The sequence below is a fragment of the Lycium ferocissimum genome, unplaced genomic scaffold, assembly GCF_029784015.1.
Source record: "Lycium ferocissimum isolate CSIRO_LF1 unplaced genomic scaffold, AGI_CSIRO_Lferr_CH_V1 ctg15509, whole genome shotgun sequence".
In the NCBI taxonomy this organism is placed as follows: domain Eukaryota; kingdom Viridiplantae; phylum Streptophyta; class Magnoliopsida; order Solanales; family Solanaceae; genus Lycium; species Lycium ferocissimum.
The window spans coordinates 1-12,022 of NW_026716080.1; the positions used below are offsets into that span (position 1 = coordinate 1).

The 12,022-nt window shown below is 38.4% G+C and overlaps 1 protein-coding gene across 1 annotated transcript; it reads right to left on the reverse strand.

The window, feature by feature from the left end:
* Positions 1-1,102: 1,102 nt before the first annotated feature.
* LOC132042471 (uncharacterized) lies at positions 1,103-2,577 on the reverse strand. Its single transcript, XM_059433001.1, has 4 exons — positions 2,466-2,577; positions 2,304-2,367; positions 1,738-2,188; positions 1,103-1,627 (listed from the first exon to the last, which is right to left on the reverse strand). Exons 1-4 carry the CDS (start codon positions 2,575-2,577, stop codon positions 1,103-1,105), a joined length of 1,152 nt encoding a protein of 383 aa, XP_059288984.1.
* Positions 2,578-12,022: the final 9,445 nt, after the last annotated feature.

Here is a 12,022-nt window from a genome sequence, read left to right on the forward strand (position 1 = left end):
TAACATGTTTTCATCTTCCAATTTCATCATCCCTAATCATAATTCACATTTAAAATCTTACTTTCACCATTATATAAAACTATATAAAAATCACATGAATTTCTCATAACCACATACAACCAACTTGATTCATTAAACCTTTCTTTACATCACAACAACACAACTAACAACTAAATGAAAATTAATTCATCCTTCTTTCGCCATAACAACATCACACGGCCACCTACACTTATACACACCCACACGGCTCACACCACACATTACAATAATCACACAACAAGCTAAATACAAGTAGTTCACCATTCCTACACCATACCACAACGCACAACCACTCACTTACACACATATGCGGCCACACTTGCATGTACACACAACACACAAATTTCATGCCTTTCTTCCATTCCCACATACTACAACATATATATATATATATACATATATCTTCCATAACATGAAAAAAATAGAGTTCTTACCTTTTCTCAAATTTTCCACTTGCCAACACAAACACTTCCTTGCCTTAATACTTATACCATGTTGAAGAGCACCTTGAGCTTGGTAGGAATTCAAGAAGAAGCAAATTTTTGCATCAAGAACCAAGGCTCCAAGAATTTTTTTTCTCTTTCTTTCTCCCTTTTTCTCTTCATGGCCGACGGCCTTGTTTTTTTTTTTTTTGGTTCTTGATTGTTCTTTTGTTCTCTTCTTGCTTCTTGAAAAATCTATAGATAAGGCTCTTATATAATTAATTTGGCACATGGAGAAATTTAATTAAAGCATGGGTTGGGCCTCTATGTGGCCGGCCACCCCTCTCAACATTGGGCCTCATTTTTTTTCATTTTTCTTGAGCCCAACTGCTTATAGATCATCCTCCGCAATTTCCGAAATAAATTTCCAAAATTTCGATTTTGCCCTTAGGCCTTCTCCGGTGTTTCCCCATTCAAACTTCCATAACCAACATACACATTTTAAGAAAAATCCAAACATGACCCTATTCCTTACAATCAAGGTTACTTTCATTTTTTTTTTCAAGTACGCGAAAATGCCGGATATAACACCAGGTGCCAATCACGCCTTACCTAGGGTGGGGTGTGACATCAATAGTGACTCAAAATTTTATTTCATTCTTTTCTGAATCCATAAGAGTTCTTCCCGTAGCAAGGAAAGGTCTCCCCAGAATAATGGGAATATCCCGATCAAAAGCATAGTCAAGAATCACAAAATCATCGAGCAACATAAATTTACCAACCCACACAAGCACTTCGTCAACCACGCCAACCGGCAGCTTAATAGATCTATCAGCCATCTGTAATCTCATAGTAGTTGGCCTTGGCATCCCCAAACCTAATTGCTTGTAGATAGCAAGTGGCATTAGATTTATAATCACCCCATTATCACACAGGGCACGAGCAAAATTATGGTACCCAACAGAACAAGGAATGGTGAATGCCCCAAGATCTCTCTTTTTCTGGACAGTATTTGTTGAAATAATGGAACTCACAGTGTGAGACAAACTGATGGTCTCATTTTGCACCGTCTTCTTCTTGGTCAAAATGTCTTTCAAGTACTTAGCAAATCCGTCCATCTTCTTGACAACATCCAAGAATGAAAAGTTCAGAGATAACTGCTTTAGCTGATCATAAAATTTCTTGAACTTAGCATCTTTTTTCTTCTTCACCAACCTTTGAGGAAAGGGAGGTTTAGATTTGAAAAGCTGAGTCAAAGGGCGGAGAGCCCTTTTACAGTCTGCTTGCTCTTATCCCCAGCCACCTTCGAACTTTCTGGAATATCGGCATTTTTCTCCTCCCTAGTAACCTCATCAACAATGATTGGTGCATTAGACTGCACCTCTTCCTCTTCATTAATTGGCTCGAGATCAACAACATTCCTTTTAGTACTTTGGAGAATTTTACCACTCTTAGTACTGATAGAAAACACACGGTCTACACTACCTCCCCCATTCTTCGGATTTGAAATAGTGTCACTAGGAAGTCCTCCCTTTTTAGGAGGGTGCTGCTCTCTAGAAATATCACACATCTGTGACGCGAGCTTTTGAATAGACTTTGTATGAGATTCCACTGTTGCCGTCAGCCTAGATAACTTCTTTTCAGATTTAGTTTGATTTGCCAGAGCCTTCTCAAGCATTGCCTCCAACCTCGAACTACCTTGATCATTTGATTGCCATTTTGGTGGACTGCATGGATTGGAACATCTATTTTTGAAATTATTTTTGTTATTGTTATTGTAGTTCCCTTGGTTCGAACCACCATAATTATTGTTGTAGTTCCCTTGGTTGTTGTTGTATGCACCTTGCCCTTGCTAAAGTCTCCATTGATTTCGATTCTGGTTCTGATAACCCCTTTGGATGTCTCCCTTGAAAGCATAGTTAGCATAGATAACATCCTCAATTTGCATAGGAGTTCCCTCGTGATATGGACCCTCTTGGACTTGGTACATCCCATTCGGCATACCTGAAGTGCCTTCGCAAACATTTACCTTCTTAGTCTCCTTCTCATCAAACTTTTGATCAATAGAACATCGAGTATCTCGATTCTCTCCGTCACCATATTCTAGATATGCCATTCGACAGGTACAATATCGCGCATTGTTCGAGTGCCAAGCCTGATTGTGTCTAGTCAATCTGTTAAGTATGTTGGTTACTTGAGTGTAAGATTTATCCATAAAGCAACCATCAGCTGCGTTGTTCGCAATTGACTACGCTATAGGACCAGCCCTCGATAGAACTTCTCCATTAATATGTTCTTCGAAAAACCATGAGTCGGAAACTTCTGCAAATATTCTTTAAATCTCTCCCAAGCTTCGTATAATTGTCCTCTTGGACGCTGCTTGAATTCGTAGATTTTGTCACGGATCTCAACCTTCATGCTAGGAGGATACCATTTCTTGAGAAAGACCACTACCATCTCTGCCCATATAGTAATAGAATTCTAGGGCTACTTCTCGAACCACGTTCTTGCTTCTCCAACTAAGGGATATTTGAAAAGCCTCAGCCGAATAGCATCTTGTGAAACATTGTTTTGGATGTGATGAGCACATACATCCACAAAGTTCTGAAAATGTCGTTGAGGATCATTATTGGTAGAGTTCCGAAAGGAGCCCTCAAGCTTTAACAACTGGGAGAGAGAGGAGTCAATTTTGACACTTGTAGCTCCAACTCAAGGATTAACAATAGCAGATGCATAATCCTGCTTAGCAATAAGATCAGCAAATACATTCTCCTCCTGTCCATCATTTGGGGGGGGGGGGGGTCATGAAGTTGACCACCCTGGTTACCAGGTCTTTGCACGTTGATTTCGAATAGATCACCTGGTTCACAAGGAATAGCAAACAAGGTGTGATGGAATAAGAAAAGACTTCAATCAAAGCAAATACTATTTAGTAATTTCAAAACCGTATTCCCCAGCAACGGCGCCAAAATTTGATACGCTCAAATTACACCTTTTATTAGCATAAAGTGGATGATGTCAAATATAGTAACCCAACAACGTTGGGGTCGAATCCCACAGGGAATATGGTGTGAAAAGGTTACTAAAATCGTAGAATACTTTATTTAGGTCTAATGTCTTATTCCGATGAATGTGTAGAAAGTTGTTTTTTTTATGACAAATTGCTAACTAAGTGCTTTGGATTGTAATATAGGGTAAAAAGAAACCAAGGTTGTGTCTCCGCCAGATGAATGCAATGCTTAGTGTTCTAATATGATATACTTCTAATGGATTGTTGTATGAGTGCACTTAATCTCTAATGGAGCTCCTAATATTTCCCAATAATTAAGAATAATATCTCTTTATGATTTTCCCAAATACAAAAGAGTTTATATGAAGAACGTTTAATTATACCAAATAAATTCCACTTATTCCTAAGTACATTTATTAAACAAGGTTTAAAGCCTTGAGTTCTTGTTATTAGTTCTTACCAAATCCTAATTATTTTCCCAAATAAATCAAGGTTTATGGCATAAGCTAATGCTTGCAACCATCAACTAACAATGAATAATGAAGAACTAACAAACCCTAACAACTCATTATGCATGTATCACAACTAGAAACCCATGCACAAAACACCCATCCTTGGGTCCACAACCTTAGTAGGAAATTTAGCTACTCATGGAATTGATAAAAACACAAGACATTGTAATTGTAATTATTGTTTGAACTTACAAAGGGAATTGAAGATAAGCGAAATAGAATAGTCTTGAAACCGTTGAAGAGTACTAAGAACTCAAAGTGCTCAATACATGTCTTAATGTCAAGATGTCTGAAAAATAAACCCTATCAGGTATTTATACAAGTCCAAAATCCGGAATTAATAACACTAATCCTGCCCGGGTCGACTTGCAACTCGACGAACCGTCGATGTGTATCGACGGTACCATCGAGTAACGACGATACAGAACGATGGTCTGATGATAGAAACCAAGCTTTAGAACTTCAACTGTTGATGTACATCGACGAACCATCGAAGATGTTGACGGTCCGTCAACCTTCTCGTCCTTTTGCATCCTAAAGTTGCACAGTCTCTGAACATCTCTGATTATGCATATCGACGGTACAATTGATGGTCCCTCGAATAACGACGGTTCCGTACAAATTCATGAACAGTGCTAAGTCTTTAATTTCCTCATTTTCACTTGCTTTTGCCTTCTAACTTCTAAATACTTGCAACATACACAAAACACATCAAACTGACAAAAACTCACTCTAAAACAAGTAGAACTTAGAGTTAAAAAGCATCAAATGTGCTATAATTTCACGACACATCTGGTACTATGCTTAGAATTTTGGGAAAGAACGTCGTAGGCATGAAAAACATGGGACATTAAAACATGAGCATAGACATGGCACGAGTAGATAAACGTGAGGAACACAACATAGAACATGAATACGGGAATAACATGAGTACATGGAAACATGGATATTGTAACATGAGACAGGAGTACGTGGAAAAATGAACGTCGTAACATGGGACATGAATATGTGAGGTATTTAACTTAGACATTCTTCCTTATTCATCAAATAAGTATGGATATCTGGACTTCATACCCTCTTTGACTTCTTATTTAGCCTCTTCAACCTTTTGGTTCCTCGATAAGACCTTCACTGCAGCGACTTCCTTAGTTCTCAACTCGCGAACCTGACGATTAAGAATAGCCACAGGAATCTCTTCATAAGACATGCTATCTTTAACCGCTATGCTTTATCTAGGAACAATAAGAGATGGATTTCCCACTCATTTCTTCAATATAGACACATGAAATACCGGGAGCACGAAGATAGACTCTTGTGGTAACTCTACCTCATAAGACACTTGACCAATCCTTCGCAGCATCCTGTATGGTTCAACATATCGAGGACTAAGCTTCCCTTTCTTTTCAAATCGTATGATGCCTTTCATAGATTAAACTTTTAAGAACACCCAATCATCAACACTAAATTCTAAATCTCTACGCCATACATCCAAATAGGAGTTTTGGCTACTCTGAGCCATTTTCAGATGCTACTAAATCAATTAACTTTTTCCATAGCCTGATGGACTAAGTATGGCCCTATAAATTCTGTTACACCAACTTCAAACCATCCAATAAGAGATCAACACCTCCTCCCATACAAGGTATCAAATCTGTGCCATCTTGTTACTTGCATGATAACTATTATTATAAGCGAACTCAATAGGAGGCTAGTGATCATCCCAAATACCCTTGAAGTACAGGACACATACTCTCAACATATCCGAGAGCATTTAAATCATGTGTTCGGCCTAGATGTCTGTTTGAAAATGAAAAATGGCACTGAGGTTTACCTTGGTACCCAATCCTTTGTTAAGGGACTTCCAAAAATTCGTTGTGAATTGGGCACCTCAATATGAGATAATGGAGCCTGGAGTCCCATGTAATCTGACAATTTCCTGAATATACAACTTGTCATAATCCTCTACTGAATCAGTAGTCTTTACTAGCAAGAAATATGCTGACTTAGTTAGTCGGTCCGCAATAACCCAAATCAAATCAGGCTTTCGAAATGAGCTAGGTAAAGCTATTATGAAGCCCATATTTATCATTTCCTATTTACACATGGGAATGTCTAAACCATTTTAAGGTCATGATATATTTTTGTAGAACCTGGATGGATATAATACCTTTATATGTGCGCCTCTGCCATAATTTGTTCTCGAAGTCCATCTACATCTAGAACACATAGTCTGCCTTGGTACCTTAAAGTACCATCATCTCCCTTTTGTTCAAAATCAATTATTTTATGCTAGTGAATCCCTTCCTTTAACAGCAACAAATAGGGAACATTAAACTGCTTCCCTTTTACTTTAGCTACTCAAGAGGATTCAACTATTTTCTACTCAACAACACCACTATCTTTGGAGTCCGAAAGTCAAACTCCCAGATTTGCTAAATGATGAACTTCTTTCACCATAATTCTTTAGCTTTTCTCTAATTGGGCTAAACATCTCATGGATCACCAACTAAGAGAATTAGCTACAACATTTGCCTCTTCTGGATAATAGATAATAACCACATCATAATCTTTAAGTAACTTAAGCCATAGAGAATATCCACATCATAATCTTTAAGTAGCTCAAGCCATCTTCTCTGCCTGAGATTCAACTCCCTTTGCTTGAAATTATATTGGAGACTATCGTGGTCAGTGAAAATGTCTACATGAACTCCATATAAGTAGTGACACCATATATTTAATGTGAACACTACAACTGCCAACTCTAAGTCGCGAGTCCGATAATTCTTTTCCTGAACTTTAAGTTGTCTGGATGCATAAGATACTACTTTACCATGCTACATCAAAACACACCCATGACTAACTCTTTAAACGTCACAATAAACTACAAACTCATCGGCTCCCCTATGGTAACGTCAAAATTGGAGCAGAAGTCAACTTCCTTTTCCACTCCTGAATTTTTTTTTTTCACATGCATCTGACCATTGAAACTTGGCCTTCTTCTAAGTTGACTTAGTCAACGGAGAAGAGATAGAGGAAAACCCCTCTACAAAACATCTGTAGTACCTAGCCAGACCCAAGAAACTTCTTAGCTCTATTGTTGAAGTAAGTCTGGGCCAATTCTTCACAGCCTCAATTTTCTGAAAGTCTAATTTTATGCATTCACCAGAAATCACATGGCATACAAACAGATTTTAGCCAAAATTCACACTTTGAAGATTTAGCATATAGCTTAAGGTCCTGAAGTGTCTGCAACACAACTTTGCGGTGCTCTGGATGGTCAGTCTCACTATGAGAATAAACCACGATATTATCAATAAATAAAATGATGAATAAGTCAAGATAAGGCTTAAAAAATCTATTCAGAAGATCCATAAAAGCTTCTGGAACATTCATCAATACATAAGACATAACGAGGAATTTAAAGTGACCATAACGAGCCCTGAAAGCGATCTTTGGAATATCAACTTCCTTAACCTTCAACTGATGGTATCCTGATTTGAGGTCAATCTTGGAAAATCATTGGGCACCCTGATAAAACAAGTCATTAATTCTAGGAAGTGCATACTTGTTGTTAATCATAACATTGTTCAATTGACGGTAGTCAATGCACATTCTCAAAGATCTGTGCTTCTTTTGGATGAACAAGACCGGTGTACCCCAAGGTGATACATTTGGTGTAATAAATCTTGCTCAAGAAAATCTTTCAACTACGCTTTTAACTCCTTCAACTCTGCTGGAGCCATTCTATATGGTGGAATTTATATTGTCTTAGTACCAGGAAGTACGTCAATTCCAAAGTTAATCTCCTTATCAGGAAGAATTTGTAATGGTCTTCCGGAAAAGTTTCTTGAAATTCATTGATAATTGGCACGGACTACAGATTCCAAGCCTTAGCATCTGCATCTCTTACTCGAACTAGGTGATAAATACACCCCTTGGTAATCATCATTCTGGCCTTAAGATGGGAGATAAACCTGCGCATTGGCATTACGGCATCTCCCTTCAATTCTAAAACTAGCTCGTTGGGAAATTGAAATTTAACCACCTTTGTCACTGTAGCTTAATAGGATAACAACCAATCTCCAACTCAAATAAGTTGACTATGGTGCTTTAATGAGACACCTTAACTGGAAAACCCCTATAAATACATCTAGCCACTACTGACTCACCATCAGAAGTGGATACATATAATGGTTAGTGCAAATTTTTTGGCTCTGCCCCAAAATTCTTAGCAATAAATGGGGTAACATATGATAAAGTGGATTCGGTATCTATAAAGGCATAAACATCATACGTGAAAACTGTCAATATACCTGTAATGACATTGTTATATCCCGCATTTTGTACGTCGGAATATTTTAAGACAATCGCGGGAAGTTAAGGACAAGATTATTTTTCGACGTTGTTTTAAGACGTAAGTCGTTTATGAATTGTATTGGAATGGAGCGTTAAGGATAAATTCGGAATAAGGAAGAATTGGAGGCCAAAGTTGGAAGACAATTTCATGAAATGGCACAAGTGTATATTATATATTGTGAAGTTAAGTATGTGTGTGTGGGCAAGGGATGATTAGGCCCAATTTAATTGTGGACCAAGCCCAATTAATTAGTCATCTTTCATGACTTGGAAAATTCTTGAAACTTGAGGAAAAAGAAAAGAAAAATCTAGAAAATTTGGAAAAAAAAGAGGGCCATGACCGTGCCATGTATATGGTATGTGCCATATTATATATATATATATAAGTGAGGCTTGCAAAGGAAAACAAAATTCATCATTTCAATTTCTAGAGAAATCAAGAGAAAGAAAAGAAAAAAAGAAAAGAGAGAGAGAGTCTCGGCTGCCAAGGGCTGGCCGAACATGGAGCTTGGGGAATTGATCATGGAAAAATTATTTTCTTCTTGTTTTCCCACTAAATGAAAGGCTCTCTACAACATGAGCAAGTTGTTGGAACAAGAAAAACATCTTTCCCTTGGAAACCATGTTCTAGCCGAGTGGAAGGAAAGTTAAGGAAAGAAGGTGAGTTTGATCTTCTTTACATGTCTTAAAGATGTTTGGATGATGTTGTTGCATGTAGAAATGAATGAAAAACATGAAAAGATGGATGTTGGAGTTTAGCCATAGTGTGTGTGTGTGTGTGTTGCATGTTTGAAGTAGTGGATTAATTGAATTTAGCATGTTTGTGTGTTGTTGGAGAGTGTAGAGAATGAATGAAACTCATGAGACTATGAATGTTGAGGAATGGGCCGTGTAGGGGGCTGTTTGGTGTGTAAGAAATGAACTGATGTTATATAGTATTTTGGTTGTCGTCTCTATGGATTCTATGACGTAAAATGAAGGTAACGATCCAAGTTGAAGCTATAAGTTGTGTGGGCTGATTTGGAGCTTGATGTGAATTTAATGTGTTTTCTTAAATTTATGGAAATGATGTTGCTAACATATGAGATTATCGATGTAGTTTATGAATTTGAAAGAAAGATATATGTTGTTGAATTCATTGAGTTGGAAAGCTTCGGGTAAGGTTGAATGTTGGTTGCGATGTTTGAATTACCTATCGATATTATTATTATTATTGTCGGTTCGTTGTTGATATTGTGGCCGAGTTCCATTCTCGGGTTGTTGTTGTTGAATTGGGCCGAGCCATATTCTCGGGATGGCACATTTACGGAAATCTTGCCAAAATTTCGTAGACAAATGTGAATTCAAGATGGACTTCTAAAAGACTCTAATCAAAGTTTGGTAAATATGACCAAATTGTAGATTTTGGCGAACTTGCAACTTGGAATTGGAGTACCGGTAAGGAGCGAAAAGAGGTATGTAAGACTTCACCCTTCTTTCTATGGCATGTCTTAGACATACTAAGTCGGATACGGGCCTCGGGGATCATTCCTTTCTCTTGGAACCTAAGATTGAAAATAGTTACTATTCATTCGGTAGAATTGAATTAGAACTTGCGCGAAATGTCGGAAAAACTTCTTAAACATCCGTAACTTACCCAAATAAGACTCGATTACCCTAAGACCCTCCCGGAGTGACGCCATGAAGCTGTAATATACGTAAATTTGATACGCCGCCTCGTTTGACTCGAGGTGGGCCCACTATTCGAATTCTCTCTATTGTTCCATTTAGCTTACTTTATATTTATAATTTAAGGAAACTTTTGGACATCCTTTCGACTACTAAATAAGAATTGTTTTAATTAAACCCTTAACCCCAATGCATGATTGTTCCTCACTAAAAGTTTACAAATGTTTTCCAAAATATTCTTTTCTTCAAAAACCAAGTTTTACAATATTGAAAGTCTTAGCGATTAAAGCAGCGACTATGATACTACGATGACAAGGATCCTATGATACCTATGATTCCATGGTGACCATGATTCCCTGTTACCTATGATTCTACGATGTCAGCTATGTCATGTCTATAACCCGACATATATATATATATATAATAAAAGAATCAGAGCGCTATATAGACGCTGATAAATATACCTGGAATATGAGAGTAGAACCAGAGCGCTATAGACGCTGGTAAATATATCTATGGTATAAGCGTGTGCATGTGACAAAAAGAAACAGAGCGCTATAGACGCTGAAATATGCACGTGAGATATATATATCTATATATAATGAACGAGCCGATATTTATACATGAAATATGATATATTTACGGGGAAAATAGGGATAAGAGCGAGGCGTTATGTACGCGTATCCACGATCGGTTGGAGTTTGGCAAACGATATCGTCCGGACGCGGGATGCCGGACGCGGGGTGTGCATATTATGGTTAAATGGATCGGTGCCCGCGCCTCGGCAATATATTATATTCTTTTTTTTATGTATGTATGTATATATATACGAGTAAGGAAAGCTAGAAAGCACGACATTTGCCCAAGGGCACTTATAGGTACGAGGCTATCCTCTTATCTCATCATATGATTCTATAATCCCATGGTATTGTTGTTCATACTTACGTTCTTGTTCGTGTTATTATTATTCATGTCTTGCATACTCGGTACATTGCTCGTGCGGCCCCTCTTCTTCGGGGGGTGCGTTCATGCCGCGCGGTACACCCGGACGGATCGAAGTTAATGTAAAAGATGTTCCGGCGAAGTTGGCAAGCTCCATTTGGCACGGAGTGTAAGCGGAGTCGAGGTACATGTGCCGGGATTCCGATTACGGTTAGAGACTTTGCGGAGGCGAGTCGTGGGTTTTGGGAGTCGGTTTGTATGATAATACAAGTTTGTACAGTGACATGTTTTACTTGATTTAAAAGCAATAAAAGTATGTTTTAGTAATCTTATTGTATACGCCTGACTTAAAGGTTGAAAAAAAAAAATTCAAGTACGTAGTAAGGGTCAGTAGTAAGGGTCAGCGGGTTCGCTCGGCTCCGGTTACGGGGTCGGGTGCCCATCACACCTTAGGGAGCTCGGGGTGTGACAAAGTGGTATCAGAGCGAGGTCGGTCCAAGGGTTGTACGCAGAAGTCGTGTCCGGTAGAGTCTGTTTATGGTGTGAAGCCGGCCACATTTATAAAGGAGGCTACGGGGCATTTAGGAATGGTTGACCTTCTTTACGTCATTAGATCGTGCGATAGAGCCAAGTCATAGGAAGAAAGATTCATTATATTAATCGTTGATTCCGTAGCATCCGGTATCGGTGGAGAAAGGTGAATGAGGATATGGAAAGTCAAAGAGGTAGGGACGATATGGCAAGTTACACGGGGAGTGAAAAGAAAACAACGGGAGTTAAAAGGGCAAAAAGGTAATTGTAAAAGTAAAAGTCATTGTGTGTTGCGGGAATGTCCCGGAAATTATAAAGTTTTGATTGGCTTTAGACCGGAGTAGTAAAAGGGTGTGTGGGAAAGTGGACACAAAATATCGGCGTTAAGGACATCGAATTTCGGTGAAGTTTCGAAGTTAAGCGTGCTCGGGTGGGAGCAATTTCGGGATGGGTGACCCGGGAAGTTGACGAGAAATTTTGTAAATTGAGACATAAGAGACAAATGAAAGTTAGAATAGCCTAAGGAAAATTAGAGTATATGG

Excerpts from the sequence above, each read along its gene's own strand:
- LOC132042471 (XM_059433001.1), bottom strand. The coding sequence starts at position 2,577 with ATGGCATATCTAGAATATGGTGACGGAGAGAATCGAGATACTCGATGT. Across the intron at positions 2,189-2,303 it reads GAGACTTTAGCAAGGGCAAG|TCCACCAAAATGGCAATCAA; the intron begins GTGCATACAACA and ends CAATCCATGCAG. Across the intron at positions 1,628-1,737 it reads GGGATAAGAGCAAGCAGACT|CTAAAGCAGTTATCTCTGAA; the intron begins GTAAAAGGGCTC and ends TTTTATGATCAG.